The sequence below is a fragment of the Eufriesea mexicana genome, unplaced genomic scaffold (genome assembly GCF_001483705.2).
Source record: "Eufriesea mexicana isolate 0111107269 unplaced genomic scaffold, ASM148370v2 scaffold21577, whole genome shotgun sequence".
Lineage (NCBI taxonomy): Eukaryota > Metazoa > Arthropoda > Insecta > Hymenoptera > Apidae > Eufriesea > Eufriesea mexicana.
The window spans coordinates 195,524-215,491 of NW_016928748.1; the positions used below are offsets into that span (position 1 = coordinate 195,524).

A 19,968-nucleotide genomic window follows, 5' to 3' on the forward strand; every position below is an offset into this window, starting at 1 on the left:
CACGCTGTCCGTTCAATAGTATTTGTCCTGATCCGGATCCACTCGAATATGCTGCTGGCCGTGACTGTTGCGCTTCAAAGTAGCGGATTCGTAGTCGAGACTCTTCGGATACAGTTTCGGACTTCCAAGACCGTTCACGTTTGGATTGTTCTTTCCGCGAAGCGTTCCATTGCCGTTCGTACTACCGGAGAAGCTCGGCTGCCGCTTAGCGTTTACCTGTATTCTCAACGAAACGCGTTTTATTAGTAGAATCGCCAGTATCCGGACAGGCACGCGAGTAGACGTCGATTGCTTACCTCCTTCAACGGAACGGTAACGTAGGGATTTTGTTTGCTGATGTAATGAGGACTGCCGGGAATTCGTTGCTGTCGTCGCTTCAGATAGCAAAAGCTGAAAAGCGCGGTCAGGGCTAAGCCAACGAGAAATCCGATCACGCAACTGCCCACCACCGCGCCGATCGTTACGCCGGAATGTTCCACGCTCGACCGTAGAGCATTCACGTCTGGAAAAAATCGTGTAAATCGATTGAAATGTAAAACAATGTAGACGATTATCTAGACGATTATCTAGACGATTATCTAGACGATTATCTAGACGATTACGTAGACGCGAAAATATCGCGTGGGACATGGTGCGTCCGTGCTCTCACCGTTGTCCGTGCAATCTGGCAAACAGTCCCGCGTCTCTCTGCTGGGTCCTTGGCACATTCCGTTACCGTGCTGAAGGCACTGTCGCTTCCGGTGCTGTTGATGATCGTCGTCGCACGGTGTCCAACGCGACCACGAATCCCAACCGAGCAACGACTCGCAACTAGGCATCTCGCAAGTCTCCCTCACCAATCTAGAGCCCTCGCAGCTCTCCGGACCGAGGCATTCTCTCGTTCTGGAACGCAGGCCGATGCCGCACGAGACGGAGCACTCGGACCAGTCGGTCCAGCGGGACCACTGGCCCTCGGTTGTCGCGCCACCACCGACCGCGCTCGAGCGGCACGGGTGCGCGTTGCACAGCCTGGTTTGCAGGGACAAACCCTCGCAGGGTGGCGATTCGCATTGTCTCACCCTGTGCTGAGAACCTCCACCGCAGAGTCGATCGCAAGCACGCCAACCGGACCATTCGCTCCAACCGGCTTCCATAGCGAGATCCGCGTAAGAATTCTGATTCCCGCTTCCTCTCAGACAAGAACCGTCGTTTCTGCAATATCGCTCCTCCTCTTTGGCCAGTTGTACCCTCACGCTGGACGGATCGTCGGTCTGTGCGCGGCAGCTGAACCGAAATCGTTTCTCCACGTAACCGATGCCCGTGTTTTGAGCGGTGCCGTTCGCAGCGAGCCACGGAGTCCAACCGGAGTATCTCTTTGTCTCCACGCACTGATGGGCGTTGCATTCTTCCACCTAAAGCGGTAAAAAGAAATGGTTGGCAAAGCGACAGCTGTGAGATTCGCGCGTTCTCCGTTACCTGAAAATCGCATCCGTTGCACTCGACGTTGGTAGACTTTCGCGGCGAAGGATTCTCGCACGTTCGTCTGCGTATTCGTATACCTGTGATAGAAACACGATCGGAGAGAAGGATTATCGAATGGGGACTCGGTATGCGGAACTCGGTGTAAAGTCGCTGTGCTGCATTCCGCTTACCACCGTTACAGAGTCGAGAGCACGCGTTCCATGCACCCCACGACGACCACTGGCCGAAAGTTTGCGGCGGCGGTGCTATCTTGGCCGGCGTGGGACAGGGTGGAAGATCTATGCAGACGATGTCGTCGTGGTCGTGACCGACGCAGACCCGTCCTCCGAATGCCGGGGCTGGATTCGTGCAAGTACGCCGTCGCGTTTTCATGGCAAAGCCGCAAGTTTGCGAGCACGCCGACCAGGCTGACCAGGCGGTCCACCCTCCGTGAACCGTACAGTTGGTTACCCTGACCCTGGCTCCCGTGCAAGTTGCACCGCCATGCTGAGGTGGCGGATTATTGCAATCTCGCGTTTGACACTGACAGCTATCCGCAACCTAGCGGAAAGAGAGGACACGCGCCTTTTGTTTACCCATCGTTCCTGCGCGAACGACGATTACGCGTGCACGTGGATTCGGTTCTCACCGTATCGGTATGTTCGGAGTGAATATGCGAATGCGAGTGCGAGTGAGAGTGCGCGTGTTCCGTGGTACCGTGTTGACAAGAGGACCACGAGCTCCAGGCACTCCAACCACCATCGACGGGATCGGTGAGAACCGGGCATTTGGTCACCTCCTGATGCCAGTGGTTGGCCAGATGATTTTGCTTCGGGGCTGGGGCACATTTCATCAGGTGTTCGTTCCAACCGCAGTACGGCTCCTGCGCGTTCAGGCAAGCCTGACGACTTCGATGTCGATGGCATTGGGCAGCGGGTATTCTGCGGGAGAGAAACGGACACTGGAAGGGTAGATCGTTGGCTGATCGAAAATGGATAAAGGATCGCGCGAACGCGCTCGCAAACGTACCTGGACAGACCGAATTCGGTACCGACGTACAGACTCTGCGTATCTTTCAAGAACTGCAGGGTGATCGGCGTGGAGGGCAATGGACCCCAGACCTCGACGATGCAGGTCTCTTGCGTTCGGGGCAATACCGATATCTTCTTGATCAGGCCAACGTCGGTGGCGACATAGAGGACGGTGACCCCGCGATGCAGTTTAGTGGGTGTAACGTCGAGAGCGATCAACGTGAATCTCTCGAGCAGAGCCGTGTGCAGCGGTTCGTGCGTCGTACTTCGAACCGCGTCGTCCATCAACTGGTACCTTTGATCGTCTATGATCTGATGAGGTGGCACATTCGCGGAAGTACCGCATCGTTGACGATTGTGATGAGAGACGGTCCGCCTCTCCCAGGCAGCGCCCGAATTCTCCTGATGCTTGAAAGGTCCGTTGAAGCTCGCGGTGATGGCGGACATGTTGAAGGCGCATATCGCCGAGCCGGCAATGCCGTTGCTAAAAATACGCGCGACGTCGCGAGATTTTAGCTTTCCTCGGTCCTTCTCCCCATCGCGATTATTGGAGAGGAGAGAAAGGAAAAAGGAAGAAAAAGAGGTGGACAAAGTTGGCGAAAGCATACGTACCGTTTTCCACGTTCCTTCGCGAACGAACAAGCACCGGGGCACAGACATGGGAGAAAAATGGGAATCGAACGTGAGACGGAAGGCGAACACGCCGAGCCAACGTGTAACACGACGTATCGTGGTATATACGTGGAACGCGTATCGTCGACTCTGGTACTTACATGGGCGTGGTGAACGTCGCGTAAACGATGCCTTCTTCCGGATGATAGACCGCGCCCTGAATCTCGTCGTAGTAGAAAGGAAATTCGCCAGGGAGGGAGCAATTTAATCGCGCCTTGCCGAAGGTAGTCCAAACCTCTCTCATCATCATTTGACCACCGCGATCATTTTTACAGACTCTCGCTATCCTCGAGTAGATTTTCTGCAAGCAGGAGATTAGAAAAGATGGCTAGGTTGCGAGCGAGAGAAAAAGAAGAAAGAAAGACGATCGGTGGTGGATCGATCGTTGGGCCGCGTTACCTTGCCGCAATTGATGTACTCGACGGCCGATTCGCGGAACAAAAAGTACACGTGATCCTCAGTCTCGAAACTGCCGACAAACTGCGGGTCGTTTAGCCACCTGAAAGCGGACAGGAGCGTTGAAGAGAGACGAAGAAAAGGTTGATCGCGAGCGCGATATGTGTCGCGCGGAAGCGATCGTCGTGTTACCTGGAGTCGTATTGGCGCGTACGGAGATTCGGCGAGGCGAGGGTTCTGCAGATGGCCGGATCGGCGCTGGAAAAGTCAGTAGGCGTTCCGGTGAAAAGGCCGCCGGTGGGCCCTCTGGCTAACAGAGCGGTCACGTTGGCATACGGCGAGTAAGGGCACATGGCCGCGCCCGACATCTCGCTAGTCACACTGCTGATGTTCTCGATCTGCGAAACGATCCGCGATCTCCATCTCGATCTCGATACTCCTTTCGATCTGTCTATTTATCGAGGATGCTTACCTCCCTCCACGTACACCAAGGGCTGAACGCGTACGTGCCGCAAGTGAACAGGCTCTTTCCATTGGTAAGCAGAACCTTTACGTAATTGCGGCAATCCTCGACGCTCTGGCCCTTGTTCTGACAGGTGTTGCTCTTGTCATCGGGTGCTGGCCAGGAGGCATGTTCGAGCGGCGTCAACGACGTCAGAGTCAGCCGATAGAGATTATCCCTGAAACGGCATACGCGATTTCGTTTTCGTTTTCATTTGCATGCTCGATCGCGCGATCGAATAGCGCGCTCCAATAGCGCAGGCTCGCGCGTATAAGCGTGGGACGCGACGCGTGGAAAAAGCTGCAGTTTGCGCGCGCCACCGATCGTGCTAAGCTCGGCAAGAGCGACCGATCGACGTCGTCGTCGCCGTCGCCATCGCCGTCGCCATCGCCATCGCCATCGCGCAATCGCGCCCGTATGAAACTAGCAACGAAGCATAAACGGCGCCTACGTGGGCGCCTGCCGCGACTAGGCGCGACTAGGCGCGACTAGGCGCGACTAGACGCGACACTCTGACCAAAAGCGATCGTTAGCCGAGCGAAGCGGTACCGCGATCGAAACGATCGTGCTCGACTACGTGGACGAGTCCTCGCACTTGGTACGCGATTTCGAAAAAGAACGAAAATGGTCGGGTAAATGGTAGAGCGAGGGTAAAGAGAGCATGTACCCAGCGAACGCGTATACGGTCACGGCGTACGGAGAATCCTATTGAGACAGATTGCTTCCTGTTCGTTAAACGAATAGGATGGATCGTTTGGCGACTTTGTTCTCTCGCTCGTCGAAACTCTGGCCCAACGACTCGCGCGGTTCAGTTCGCTACGCGTCCAATCGAGTTCGATGGCCGAGCGATCGCGTATCATCGTCGTTGCCATCGTTCTCGTTATTGCTGGATCTGGCAAACGCCAACTCGCTCTTCCATATACCTGTCGAAACGCGACGCGGATATGACAAGGTAGTATTCGGTGACGTCACGGTTGTCGAGCACGGCAATCGAAGTGGAAGAATGTAAATCGTGGCGCCGTGTCGCGTGCACGTACTTGGACCGCTACCCTTTCCCTCCTCTCTGCTCCACGTGTTTCGATAGTCGACCGTTTTCACGCTCGCGTTTTTTCCCGTCCGATCGAAAATAATTCCGGCCATTTATCTCTTTCTCTACGTCTGCCTTTTCGAGGAGGTTCCATCGACCGAGTCCGCTCACGCGCGGAGGTTTCGCAGGTCAGAAACGCGACATCGCGTTCTCAGCTGGATCTTTCCTTCCCAGAACGAGGTAAGCGTACGCACGCTGTTCCATCGACCGTTTGCCAGCGCGTACGTGGGCCGTGGTTAATAACTAACGTTCTATTAATAGAAGGTAACACGAGGGCGTACTCTCCTTTCCACGCTCGATTCGATCGCGGTTCGATCGCGAAAATCGAGCAACGGCCGTGGCGTTTGCGCTTTCCACGACGATTTCGAAGGAGCGAGCAAGCAACCGGAATGCGGCTATAAAATCTTTCTCTTTCTCGAACCATCGATTCTCTTTTGATCGATCGATCGATTCGGAGAAGAAACGAGTATTCGTGGTTCGGGTAAAAGGGCAAGAGCAATTTGGCGCGCGGCCAAGGCGCGATGGAGACACTGCTCGGCGAATCGCCAAACCGCGTTTCGATCTTGGGATCGCTCTCGATTCGTTGTAAATTCGCTTCCGCATTGGACGGCCCGCTCTCGCCCTCGCTCCTATCGAGCAACTATTCGAAACGTTCGATGATCGATTGCTCGATGTTACGTACCGAGCACCGACGACGACCTGTTGTCTAGCGACGTCGAACAGCAGCTGGGAATAGGTCGTGACTCCGTCCTGCTGGAACAGGCTGGCATCCGCGAGATCTGAAACACGCGTGAAAATCGGTGCGTAGAGTTCTCTTGGTCGACCATTGGTCGATCGCGCGATGCACTCGTGTGCGTACGCGAGTACGTAGAATGGAGAAGACACAGAACGGAGGAGGGAATAGACACGAAGGTTCCCTTCCCTTTTCGACGAACCGTTCTCGCTCGTCGACTTTTAGCTTCCTCCCGGTCGCGGTCGCCATCGCCATCGCCATCGTTTCCACGTTCCGAGAACGAGTGGACACGAGTCGAGTAGTTTTTCGCTTCCGGACAAACTAGTTTAGCGACGTTCGACGAGCAAGTGGTTTCTTCCTAGCCAGCGGATCTTCTAGTTTTTTCGTCTTCCTCGACTCGCGTCGCGATCTTTACCCGCGAACCCGTTTTCGAAGAGAGCGCACGCTCGAAAAGTGGTCGCGATTTGGCGCGTAAACTTGGCCAGTGACGCGTCGCCGAGCGTCTCGAAGCGTCGCGGTGCGAACGCTTTCGCGCCTTTCTCGTCCCCTCGTTAGCCGAGGAAGGAGCTCCGCACAAAGCAGGACGCGTTCCATCGTCTCGCGATATCGCGAGTTTCTCTCCCTTCGCGTTCAGCTTTCTCTCTCTCTCTCTCTCTCTCTCTCTCTCTCTCTCTCTCTCTCTCTCTCTCTCTCTCTCTCTCTCTCTCTCTCTCTCTCTCTCTTTCTCTCTCCCTCCCTCTCTCTCTTTCTCTCTCCCTCCCTCTCTCTCTTTCTTTCTCGTTTCTCGGTGCGCCTTCTCCTAGTCCTCCTGTCTTCGTCTTATTGTTTTTCAGCCGGTTTGCCGACGCTGCGAAACGATTCCGCAAAGGTAGCTCCGCGTGGTTCGTCGTACTTCTCGCGTTTCCACGTACTCGGGGCACGCGTTTGCCTGTGTCGCGCGTGCCTGCGACGTACACCGGTGTGGCGGCAGCGTCCATGTAACCGCGTACGTGCGCTTATAAGTAGATACGTGTGGGACGAACGGGCCCCAGTTAGCATAACCTGATCTCGAAGGCCTCTCGGGTATCCTCCCTTCACTCTCCGTCTTTTCTTTTTCTTTCTCCTTCCCTCTCTCCACCCTCCCATGCCGGGCCTCTACCTGCTCCCACTCGTTTCTTCCTTCTTCTTTCGCGTCTTTTCTTTTTCTCCCATTTTCTTTCTTCTCTGCTATCGGATTATCGTCGATGCGTGTTCATCGATCGACTACGTTCGTTTCGCTGCCACGTTACACCGCACCGGCAAACTCGTCGTCGTCGTCGTCGACGACGTTACAACGATGGCGATGACGCAACGCAACAACGGCGCGAACTCGAGATTTTCCACGCTGTAGCGTCGTAATGTAGGAGGACGTTCGAGGTCGCGAAATTACGCGTTCGCGACCTCGTGAGAGAAAGGAAAAGCCATGTCGCGAGACGAAAAGGGACGAGACGAGGCGAATAATAAAGGATCGACGATTCGAATGACCGGGCGAGATAGTACGAAAAGAAGACGAGTGATTAAGGTTGGGCGAGTGTCGTCGGGCCATGAGCAGGAGCAGGAGCAGCAGCAGGAGCAGCAGCATGAGCAGGAGCAGCAGCATGAGCAGGAGCAGGAGCATGAGCAGGAGCAGGAGCAGGAGCAGGAGCGAGAGTACACACGCGTGGCGACGCGTGCCACGTTCACCGCCTACGCGGTAGCATGCTCGAGTCGAACGCGAGAAGCAAGAACGGTGACAGAATCGAAACTTTCGACGACTCTCTCCTCCATGCCGCGACTATTCATTTTTCTCTCTGTTCCCCTCTCTTATCCCCTCGCGGACGACGCTGCCGATACGAGCGATAAATTTGCGGCCGGAGGCACTCCGAAACGATGGAATCGAGCCACGCGACCGACGCGCCTTCAACGCCCACGAGTCGATCGACGACCAAGACACAAAGAGGAAAAGAAAAACGGCGACGACGACGACGAGGCGATTCCCTGTTCGCTGGGGAAAAGGATGCGTTGTTTACTACTCGCGATACCTCCGTTCCTCCGCTTCCATCGATAAGTACGCGATGGAAGACGTTTCTCGCGCAATGTCGTACGTGCGACCAGGCACGATTACCCGCTCGATCTTATCGCGCGTCCGAGATAATCGCGATACGGTTTCATCATTCTTCTTACCTTCGTAGGAGATGCGTCGAAAGTCGTCGGCAGCGCGTAGGCTCGCGACCAATGTCCCCAGAATCGCGAGGCGCACCGGCCACCGGTCCATCCCGATCGAGCTTCGTCCTCCTTTTCCCTCTCTCTCTCTCTCTCTCTCTTTCTCTCTCTCTCTCTCTCGACTGTTCTCTCACCTGGGAGCAGAAACGAAGAGAGATGATGGATGAGAACGGCGTGTCTTCGGCGGAAAAACCATGTCCCTTGGACGATGGCCGCGGGGTCGTGGCGTTGCGCGCGACAGGGCCGCGAGTCGGCCAACAGCGGGACAAGAGCCGGGAGCAGACGCGAGGTCGACGACCTCGCCCGCGTCTTCGTACCGATCACAGCTACGCGACGACGTCTTTTCGCCCGGATCTCGTCCGTTTCGCGTCCGTTTCGCTCGCGTTTCGTCGTTCCTCGACGCTGCAGCGAGCATCCTTCGCGTTTCCCGACGGTCAAGAGGGGGATTCGTCTCTCCTTTCGCGAGCGTTCTTTGTCTTCGCCGCGTCCGTGTCACGGTGACGACTCGCTTTCTCGTCTATGAATAGATAGCGGGATAAAGGAGGACGCGAGCGGAGCGTGTTCTGAGACATCGGCGGACCCACGTGGTCGCTATACGAATACGTACGCGCATCATCTCCATGGTCGCGTGAAAAAAGCAGCGACGGCGACCAAAATCGGGAAACGTCCGTCGTCGCTATCACGGGACGATACGCAACGAAGGTTAACGATATCGAACGTTCACGTCCAACGCGTCAATTCCTGTCTTCCGTGTTCCTCTTTACGACTTACCGACGCGACGATCAAATATTCCCGTCGACGTTGCGGTGGTCTCGGTAGGGTAAACTTTTTAAAAGCCCACGGTCTCGTTCGCGATGCTACCATCGGCGTGGCACGATGAACGTCACGGTGGTCCCGAAACTCTAAAAAGGATACGGGATCGTTCGGGTATAAATATCGCGGAGGACAACTCTGTCGTCTTCGTGGTCGTGGTCGTGGTCGTGGTCGTGGTCGTGGTCGTGGTCGTGATCGTGATCGTCGCGGTCACTGGACGTCTACCGCGTGTATCGCGATCGATACGTGCGAGGAAACGGTATCGAACCGAACTGGGATCGCGATTTATTAGAGAGGAAACGGTACCCGATGACATCCGGATCGAATAAGGCGAACGCGGAGCAGCGAGGCGACCGTATTCGTCCCGAAGGATCGCTCGGTCGTGCGACACGCGGTATACGACTCGGAACGGTGTCGAGCTGTCTCGACGAGGCTGTGGCAGAGGAAACCATCGCTCGATGCATCGTCGTTGTACGCGATATCGAATCGCCAATCTCCGCTTCGACCGTTCCCTCCTTTCCACGCATTCTCGTATTTTTTCTTTACACGTGACGGATAGCCGGTGTCGGATAAGTAGACGCGCGCGAGCTCTCGGCTTAATCGCTGCGAACAGAAGATAAGCGAAGAAACGACCAGTACCTCGAATCGATTCCGTGGACGAAGAGGAGGAGGAGAAGGAGGAGGAACCGAAAAGAGAATTTATCGGACGATCGCGAGCGGAAACCGACCTTCGCGGTCGTTGCGAGAGAGGACACGACTCTTCTTCTCCAAAGACATTCCCGCGTAGGTGCGGATACGCTGGAGCGTAGCAGGATTGCCGATGACGAGTACCGTTAGACAGCGCGACACCGGAGCTTTCGTATCGCGCTGACAAGGAACGTGGCATTTCTCGCGATTACCTTGCCGAGATAACGACACGGTCGAATGGGAAGCGATAAACGCGTTCGAGAGATTAGAAGCTCGCCTGCGCTTACCGCGCGTTGTCGCCCATTGGGATACCATTTCCCTTTTTCCTCTCTCGTTTCCTTTCCCACCGTCCGATCGATCGACCGATCGACCGACCGACCGACCGACCAACCCCGTTCTCGACCGATCGTCCGAGTTACCGCGAGGAATGGAAAGCGTCCGTTGGAGACGTTTCGTTTCGCGCTCCCGATTTTCCAGCGACTCTCGACGCGCAGGGTGTGGCCCGTGCGCGATCTTCCTCTCTCGTTCGGGTCGTCTCGTTTTCTAGTACCACGGATAGAAGAGCTCGCGGTGGCTGGCGCGCACTCGCGAGAGAGAAGCGTTCGCGATTTATCTCGAGCCCGTCGTAGTAGGAGAGTAGGTTGCCGTGGTCAGAGGAACGATGCGGTATAGCTGCGTACAGTCGGACGCGCGACCGGCCTGCGAGAAATTTTATGGGAGCGGGTCGCCAAACATGGTAACACGGCCGCGACTTACCTCGACGGAGGTTGCAGCTTCGTCGATGCGCTCCCTCCGCCATCGAGATTGGCACCGAGATTTCGCATCTCCGTGGCCGCGGCCGCGACCGGGACTGCGATCCCTCGGTACACGCGCACGGCCCGCGACCATTCCACGGGGCGCGGTGGTTGTCGACGATAGAACGGAATGGAAACAGGTGGTTCGACGATCGGTCGTTCGCTGTACTGCTCCGTTCGCGATAACGCGCGAGGGCAAGCTATCGACTCGACCTCTCTCGCGAGGGGACGAAGCTTGCAGCGATCGTTGCAGGAAAAGTCCGTGCGCGCGCGCGATCCTCCATCGGACCCGATATCTTCGCGCTCGTCCAATCGATCGTTCGTCTTACCATATAATAATAATAATGCGAACTCGCTAACGACAGGTTTTCTCGGTTCGATAACTGAGAGAAATGCGGCGTCGATAGGTCTGGAAGCGCGATCGCTTCGTCGCGTATCGGAGTCGCGCGTTTATCTTACCTGCTGAGGGATAATATTTATCGAAATGCAGCAGCGATGATTTCCACGGTGCACTGTCACGACTGGCGAGTGTCGCATCGCGTTGCAGCGAATCGAGTTTGCGGCTTATCGGAAAATCTACGATAAGGATACATTTTTCGAAAGGTCGCGCGCGGTTATCGCGCTCGTGGAAAGATAACCGACGCGTTCCCGAGTCCGCGTGAAAGCTTCGCGTCCTTTTTCCTTTCCGAACCATCTCTCGCTGTCCCGCTCCGTTCCTCTACGCTCGTGCATCGCGAAAGGGATAAGAAACTCGAGGATCCGATGGACGACTGGTCACGTACACGCCATCTAATACAACGTAATAATAGAATAGGGAAAATTTGACGATGGCCGACCAGCGGGCAAGTACTACGGTTTACTAGACGTGCGGTGGCAAGGTAACGCGCATCGGGGCTGCCTTGCCGCGGGCGAGAAAGTGCGATTTCGCGCGAGTACGGAACGCGGACCTCCGTTTGGCGATTCGAATCGTAATTCGTATCGCGATTCGTATCGATCGATTGATCGATCGATCGATCGGTGCGACCAGAGGAATACGAGAAGGAAGACGCGAAATCGAACGGTTGGCGGAGTTTTGGCTGGCGGAGATGGAGCGATTCGCACGAGTCCCGTACGCTGGGCCAGACATACTGCCACGCGATCGAGAGAGGTAGTAGGCCATCTCCTTATACGGATCGTTGTTTCGGACCGCGCCAACCGTTTGGCCGTCCAAAACGAGCGAGAACGCTACCACGAGTACGGACATTCTCTCCCGCATCTTCGCCAAGCCGGTATCTTTTCTAACCAAAAACCTTCGCCCTTTTCTTTCCCCACGCGTCCAAACCAAGCCCTTCGACGGAATCCGATAAGGAAACTCGACCCTTCCGAGACTGCTCCAATATTTCCTTTGGCAGTTCGCGCGACCATCTTTTCTTCGAAGAGAGAGACGCGTGTTCGTTCCACGACTCTTATCTACCGTTAACGTTGACTCTTGTAAACACCGTTGGATATTGTTCCTTCCATGACGCATCTCTCTCTCTCTCTCACACTCTCACTCTCTGCCCGTCACGATCGTCGACGAGTCGAAGAAACGACGGTGGAGAAAATTATTTCGTGGAATTATCCGAGAGAGCCGATGGTCGATGCGCGAGCTGGGACAAAACACCGTTCGAAACAAGGAGCTGATGCGTGGTACGTGACCGAGAGAAACGAAAAGACGCGGTTCGCGTGCGTTTCACGGGGAATGCGTGACGGGAGATGCAACGAATCGTTAAAACGCCTCGTAAACCGCCTCTCTGTTTTCTTCCACGTCGAAAGACCCATTGAGTCGGGATGCTGCGCCGAACGCGCGCTCACGATTCTTCCCCGAGTATCCTCGAATCACTTCCTTCGCGAAATCCAACGCTCCGCGCTATTAGCCCGTTTACCTGAATTCCCGCGAAACGAAAACAAATATCGAATCGGACGCTGTACCTTTAATGCCCTCTCGTCGACCGGTGGCATCGAAAATCGTGTCGCGTCTGCTACGCGTTTCTCTCTCTCTCTCTTTCTCTCCCTCTAACTCCGTCTCTGTCGCAACAAACAAGAAGATTCGAAAGAACCGGGCAATTTCATAAATAATTCATACCGTGGATGGACAACGACGCTATGTCGCGAGGTGCGCGCGGTACATACGAATTTCCCCGGTCTTTCTGCGCAACCGTGCCACGATTTTCCTTTCTTTTCTCCTCTCTTCTCTACCCTTGATTTCCCTGTCCTTCGCTATTCGAACGCTATTCGAACGGTAGAAATGGGTAGAAATAACTGTGGATGTCGGTAGCAAAGGAAAGCGCGATATGGCTTCTCGCTGGAGTAGGAAGCGATCACGCGTACCAGTACGAGTTGCCGATGCTGTTGCTGCTGGAGAATACGTCGAACGGTGAGACGACGAGCGGTCATAGCGACATCGGAGAGAACGAATCGAATAGATGCTCCGTTAACCGGGACGATTAACGCGTGACGAGCGATACGCTCGCGTCGGTCGTAAAGTGGTCGTTAAACTCTAACGAGTACTTACAGGTTTCTCGATGGAAGGCAACCGATCACGTATCCATGGATTTTATCGTCGTTTCCTTTTCTTCTTTCCTCTGCATGATCCGTAGTCCCGTGTGTCGGTTCGACGATCTCCGGCTTATCGAGGAGAAATCCGATTTCGTAAATTCCGTCGCAGCCTCGCGTTCCACGACTCGGACGTGACACTTTCCGTCCTCTCGATCCGTGGTTCGTGACTGGATCGACGATTGCGGATGTTGGTCGGAAAGAAAGGGAGAAACGAAATGGAAAGAACGCGAAACGCGGTGTCGCGTATTAGGTTAGGTTCGAACGAGAATATCCAACGCGTACACACCGGCCATAATCCTCGACTGCCGCGAGAACACTGAGCCACCGTTCATGGTACTACGGCTTCCCCCTCACAGCTCGCTTGCTCGCTCCCTCCTTCGTACACGCATAGTACGCGCAGCCTCCAGTGGAAAGACCGCTTTTCGGTTTTCTTCGATACTCCCTAGATGGCCGACCAACGAACGACTCGTCGCCTTTCCTTCCAGCTTCTGGACCGTCCATCTCGTCCCGCGGTTCGAATCCGCGGGCAAAAAGTCGATCGACTTTACCGCGAAACGACCGAGAGACCCTCGTTATACCGCTCGTTTTGCTCGCATATACGTATATACGTCGTATCGCGCCGCGTCCTATGGAAACTGACGTCGCGTTTCGAGACTAAAGGCCGACCAACCCTCCGTCCGAAGGCCAAATCGTCCAAGGACGATCATCGCGCCGACGAACCGGCTCCCTCGAGTTTACTCCCTTTCCTTCCCTGTCTCCTCGCGGCTTCTCCTCCTTCCAACACCCTCTTCTGTTACTCGTTTCGAGATCGGACGCCGCGTTCGCTGCACCGAAGGAACTGCGTCCCGGAGGGCAACGCGTGCAGCGAAGAAGGAATAAAACGATTACGCGTATACGATTCGAATCCTCGGATACCTGTTGTCCGCGGGCGACCTCTGAGACGAAGACGCGCGAGAGGATCGAAAAGCGTCCGCGTACCCGCGTTCGTAAACAGCGGAACGAGACGCTTGACGGGGGCGTCGGCGTCGGGACGAAGGGAAACGAAATGGAGTTTTAAATGTAGGAAGAGCCGCGAGGATCGGAGGGAAGCAGGAGGTTGGTGATAGTGGAAAAGGGGCAAAGAAGGGAAAAGAGGGTTCAAGGACGAGAGGATGGAAGAAGCGCGTTTACCGTAGGAGTGGTCGCGTGGGGGGTCGATGCGTCGTAGCCCAAAGCATATACACGCGAGAACGGTTTCGGAACGGCCGCGCGTAATCCGAATCCAAATCCGAAACCAGTTTCTGCCCCGTGGGTCAACCAGACCGTCCTCCGCTTCGACGTCCTCTCCCACCGCGTTCGACTCACGTTCGTCGTTACTCCCCCGATCCAGGTCTTCCCCTTTCCTACCTCCACGCGTGCCTCTTTTCCTCCCGATCGCCCTCGTCGTCTCGCGCTTTCGACCCGTCAAAAAACAAACCGATTTTTACCGTCCGCTCCGTTTCTCGCCTCGTTTCAGAAACCACTATCGATTCCAGTGTTGCGTTTTTTTTTTTTAACCCTCGTTTCGCGTAATGGGATAACCTCGTGCCCTCTTATCGAACGCTAACGTTTCCCCGAACGAGAGACGTTCTTTTCCATTTCGATGCCGAGTTGCCTAGAATCCCCGTTTATCGTCCGCGAGGTATGACGATATCGACGATGGTCATCGGTACAGCGAGGAGAGATCGCGTAGTACGCGGTTTGCCCGTCTCTATCTCCATCCATAACTATCGTTTTCTCGGACAAACGGCGTCGTCGCTTCAGGATATCGGCGACTAGCGTGGTTGATCGAGCAACAGCGCGGTAAAGCGGGTCGATATCGATGCAAGAGGACGGGTAACCGTTTAGCGAGATATATACGCGGCTATTCGGCTATTCGACGACTATTCCATGACGAGATACGCGTCGCGACGAGCAAAAGTAACAGTCCGAGTATAACTACGCTAGCGGTAGTAGCCAGATCGTCTGGAGTCTCGAGAAACGGAGCCGCGTGACTGGACGGAGGAATTGGAGTGGGATCGAACGAGATCTCGATACTTCGCTATCGGATCGCTCTGGATCCCGAAATATTTACCTATTTATCTAAAATACTTATCGTCGTCTCGTCTTTCCGTGCCTTGACGGCTCTACGCGCGTTCTTGCCACGCGTGCTTAAAAGCTCCAAGGTCGGGCCTCGGGATCCCGAGATTCGAGAATGCCGAAAATTGCGGAATTCCGTGCGATACGGGAGTATCGAGATCTCGCTCGAATCCGTCCCAACTTTTCCCCCCGTTCCGAACCCGTAATCTCGCTGGTACTCGTGCATCGCTAGTGAATGGAGATTCGAAGGGGGAATAGAAGGCTGCTACTGCGCGTTTCATAGTCGACCGGTATTTCCCCCGATATTTCCTCGCGGTCTACGATTCTCGCGTTCGTCTCGAGTACGTGAACCACACCGTTGGCACTGCGATCGTAGAAAAAAGTGCAAAGCAGTCCAAGTCGAGAAGATCAACGGAAGAGGAAAGATCAGAGAAGAGGATGACGAGAGGAATCGGTGTTGGCGTTAGTGTCGCGATACTGGTTGGAGCGATGTTGTACAGGTTAGTCGATCGATAGGCCAGTTTTCCGACTATGCGATCGCGATGCTTTCTCTGCTGTATTCTTTGCGCCTGCGAGTAATTACGTGGTCACTGATGACGCAATTTTCGATTGGCAGCGGCACCGACGGGCAAACATACGTGGGCACGGATTGGTTGAAGGGCCTGTCCCAAAATATCGACGCGTTGAACAGGAACATTCAACAGAATGTACATCAGCTGAATCAACGAATACAGGAAACGGTGCACGGCAACTTGGCGCAAGTTTATCGACTGACGGAAAACCTAAACGCGGAAGCAGGTACGATATCCACGAATTATATTCTATTTCTCTTCTCTTTTATCCTTCTTTTGCCTCTTTTTTCGCTATACGCCTGAAAATTACATCGTTTACGTTATATAGCGTAAACGATCCTTTCACTATCGACCGAGAAATCTGTTCTCTCTCCCCCCCCCTCTCTCTCTCTCTCTCTCTCTCTCTCTCTCTCTCTCTTCTCTCTTTTTCTCTCGGCTTTTCAAGGCAATCCTACAACGTTTTTTCCAATTACCATTTCCAACTGCATCGCGCGTTTCACCGCTTTGCGAAAACACCTTCCTAATCGAGCAACGAATTTGTTCCAGCTACCGGCCCTGCCTCGGTGCAAGCGATCGGGGGTAACAACGTTATTCTATCGGGACACGATGGGACGAAGATCGTTCATTCTGGTCGCACTTCGGACGGAAAACCATTTATCCGCGAGAGCACCGACAAGGTCGTAGGTGATACTCTTCGACACGTCGAGAGAATTTACGATCCTACTACCAACACTTCGAAGGTGCACGGCTATACTTTGGATTTGAAGGACCCAGGCGCTAAACCTGTCCCTATAAACGATACCGCGTAAACGACGAAGAATCGGCAAAGAATCTGCAAAGAATCGGCGAAGAATCGGCGAAGAATCGGCAAAGAATCGGCGAAGCGCATCGTTCGACGAGGACGATATTTTAAATATTCCGCGGATATGTAATCATGTAACACGAATAAATAAACGAATATATAAACGAGTAAACAAACGAGTCCGATTTCGATATCGTCCCTGCGATGCGTGTCGAAATCCCCGCAGCGCAGAACCGCTGGTCGCGGAAAGCGTGTTATTCTAGTGGTAAACATATCGCGAATATGCGTGTCCAAGTGGCGCCGAGAGAAACGAGAGATTGCACACGGGGTGCCTTAAATGGAAATGCCCCTGGCTTGTCCCCGATCTCGCCTTCTTCTCGCCTTCTCTTTCAACGCGTTCTCCTCGTCGCGTCGTTGCCGCCGCCATTAGCCCTCCCTTTATCGCCCGGTTTCCTCGTTATCCTACCTTCACCGATCCCTCTTTTGCCTTTCTTATTGTCCCTCTTTTCTGCTATTTTACACGCTTTCCATCGCGTCTATCGAACCGGCGATGCGTTAGATGCGAGAGAAAACACTAAGAAAGAAAATGCCAGCGTTGATTCTTTTTTCAAACTTCACGGGGATATGTTAAGAGTTAGATTCTGATCCGTGGTACGATATGGCGATAGCGCATGCTTTCCAGCAAACGTTGCGTCGGTATATTTATAATAATACAGTACTATGGGATCGACTTAGCATTGCGTGTATTTTTTCCGCCTGGTTTCCAAGTCACTGGGATGTAGCAACTTACCATTTTTCTGCCACTCGCGACGTTGCCGACAGCGTATCGAAACTACTTATAGTAAATAAGTGGACAGCCAGCACAGCCGTGGTATAGAAGAGATCTTTTGTACGGACATTCGCGGCCCAACTCTAACTGTCTTTGCGATGCAAAAATACGTTACTTTTTTGGAATTGGGTAAGACATCGAACCTCCTTCTAACATTATATTCGTCTAATCGAAAATCGCTAACTTCTATTTTCAATTATATTTCCCAAGTACACCGTAATGTACTCCCTAATTGCATTGAAGCCGTCTGTAGCGTCCCCCGAAACGTTTGCATACCCGTTATAAAAATTTTACTCTAGAAAAAATAAATAAAAAATAAAAAAAAAGAGTTTCTATTCTCTTTCCACACTATTAATAACTATAACCATGATTATGATGATTATAGTTAGCCCACTACAAAGGACGTATTCCTCTTCAGAGTATTCATGCCAAATATATTTTTTAATCATTAACTATTACTCGAACTTATAGCATATTACTACACAATTATTTTTATAATTTACAAAGAGTTTATAAATTATTACACTGATTCCTAATAACAAATTGCTCACAGCGTAAATTAGTGATAAAAGTGAAAAAATTAATAAATTACTGGTTAAAACTTAAATTAATAACGAATTTATGTTAAAATGTACTGATAATTTCCAAAAAAGTTACTAAACATACTACTAAAAGCTATAAAAAAATATTAAACATATTGTTAACAACAAATTAATATTGTTAGTAACAAATGGCTCTCAACGTATATCAATAATAAAAACGAAAAAATTAATAAATTATTACCTATTGGAACATTAAATACAGGAAATACAAAACCAATCGCTCATGTAAGTATTAATTATTAAATTAACCATTGTACAAGAATGTTGACCATAATTCCAACTTTGCTGTACACCTATCAATGTTCATAAATTAATAACAGAAACTTGGAAATTTATTAATTTTCTACCGCCGAATTGATTTATTAAGATTTTTAATTCTTCTAAAATTAAACATTTTTACCGCCTGCGATCAGCGCCATCTATGATTTGGGCTCAAAAATCAAGAAAGTGATAGGAACATAGAATAGGCGAGGAGGTCGACGATGAACTGGTCACGTGGTAAAAAGCTGGAGCTTCAAGCTACATTCTTATATAATATTCGTAAAGAATTTAGCTCTAAATTGTTAGTTATTAATTTTTGTTTTATGGCGTCTATGATTTCGTAACGGCGACCATCACGATCTTCCGTGAAAATATTTATTAGGAAACGAAACTGGAAGCAAAATGTGATCGAAAGTTATATGAGAAGATTCGCAAGAACATTGTCTATCTAACGAGTGCATAAAGTTTCATAAATTAATTGCGTAGAGGATAGTAATTAATGAAAAACCAATGGCGTCATCGACAATAATTCAAACATTCCGTAGATTAATAATTAATAATTAATTAATTAGGGACAAATTTATATCCAAAAGTATATTGGAATGTTCTTGAAGGATCTACCTTTACGACGCAGTTATAAAAGTTCACAAATTGTTTACGGAAATTGAGTAATTAATTAATTTTCCAATAAAACTTTAAAAGGGAACAGTCAGCGCCGCCTATGGTTATGTATTGTAACTAACGGAGCACAAGCTTCCAGATAAAAATCATGACAGCGGTTTTAATTCGACAAACAGCATTCATTTCTTTACCTGGCAGACGACAAATATGCAAAGGTACGCCTTTACAACGCAATAATAAAGTTTCATAAATTAATCACAGAAATTGAGTGATTTGTTAATTTTTCTTCAAGTGAACAGGAGAATGCATAGGAAATGAGAAAAAATTGCAAACAGACGTCGGAAGCATTGTTGTGTGCATGCAGTTGTGCCTGCATTACGAAAAACATGTAAGTATTTGTATTAACGTAACCTTCAGTTGTAATTAAATAGCGTAAGTTACGAGCCACTGTTTTCCCACCTTTCATTAGTGATAGCAGAGCTTGATTATTGGACTCATGGAATATCATCAGCATACATGCCAAGAATTATATTTTATAGTGAGAAAAAATTAAAGCAGCGATACAAATATATAAAGTATGATACGTCTATTGGATTTTAGGTGCGGTAGCCATATGACATACAAGACAGAAATCGTTGATGGTCAAATAAAGATTCAGAAAATGACGCTGGTTTAGGCAGACAAAAAGGAATAGAATTAATGTAGGTAATGGCCTCTTATAACAAAAAGATATGGAGAATATAGTGAGATTGAAAGGTATGTTGTATTCCTGACCTGAATAGATATTAATATCAGTGGTCAAAGTCAGTGATCATCGCTAATGTGTTAAGTTTGAATAAAAGGAGTGAGAAGAGGAAACACATATTATGCGGAATCAAGAAACAAAAAAGGGGCAGCATATGTTTCAACAGAGAAGAATGCGTGGCAAGGACATATTAATATAAGGATCAATGAAGAGATGGAGAATGAATACTTGGTAATAGTTATGAAAGGTAATGATAAATCAGATATAGAGTCTGAATGTTGCTAAATGATAAATGTAGAAAATTAAATCTAAGCCCTTACACAGAGAAATGTCGTTGAATAGTACTAATATGTTATATTTCAGAATGATGGGGTTGAGGTATATAAGGAAAAGAGCGAGGATCGAATGAAAGAAGTGAGAAGATGGAATGCATATTATGCGGAATCAAGAAAGAGAAAAGAGGCTGCTTATGTATCAACAGAGAAAA

At 51.3% G+C, this 19,968-nt stretch overlaps 2 protein-coding genes across 3 annotated transcripts; one reads left to right on the plus strand and one right to left on the minus strand.

Moving 5' to 3' along the window:
* Nucleotides 1–3: 3 nt before the first annotated feature.
* Sema5c (Semaphorin 5c) lies at nt 4–10,933 on the minus strand. Of its 2 annotated transcripts, none has more exons than XM_017909749.1 (13): nt 10,835–10,933; nt 8,043–8,215; nt 4,012–4,219; nt 3,732–3,937; nt 3,543–3,642; nt 3,245–3,444; nt 2,470–2,955; nt 2,090–2,381; nt 1,632–2,001; nt 1,456–1,538; nt 650–1,391; nt 297–502; nt 4–216 (listed from the first exon to the last, which is right to left on the minus strand). In XM_017909749.1, exons 1-13 carry the CDS (start codon nt 10,910–10,912, stop codon nt 13–15), a joined length of 3,348 nt encoding a protein of 1,115 aa, XP_017765238.1. In that variant the 5' UTR covers nt 10,913–10,933; the 3' UTR covers nt 4–12. The 2 variants fall into 2 exon arrangements, with proteins under 2 accessions (XP_017765238.1, XP_017765239.1); XM_017909750.1 differs by lacking the exon at nt 10,835–10,933 and adding an exon at nt 5,811–5,907 and having other exon boundaries at nt 8,043–8,203.
* A 4,193-nt stretch (nt 10,934–15,126) lies between these two features.
* LOC108554452 (uncharacterized) lies at nt 15,127–16,594 on the plus strand. Its single transcript, XM_017909737.1, has 3 exons — nt 15,127–15,549; nt 15,666–15,847; nt 16,168–16,594. The coding sequence occupies exons 1-3, from the start codon at nt 15,488–15,490 to the stop codon at nt 16,428–16,430; spliced, it is 507 nt and encodes a 168-aa protein (XP_017765226.1). The 5' UTR covers nt 15,127–15,487; the 3' UTR covers nt 16,431–16,594.
* The last annotated feature ends 3,374 nt before the right edge of the window (nt 16,595–19,968 follow it).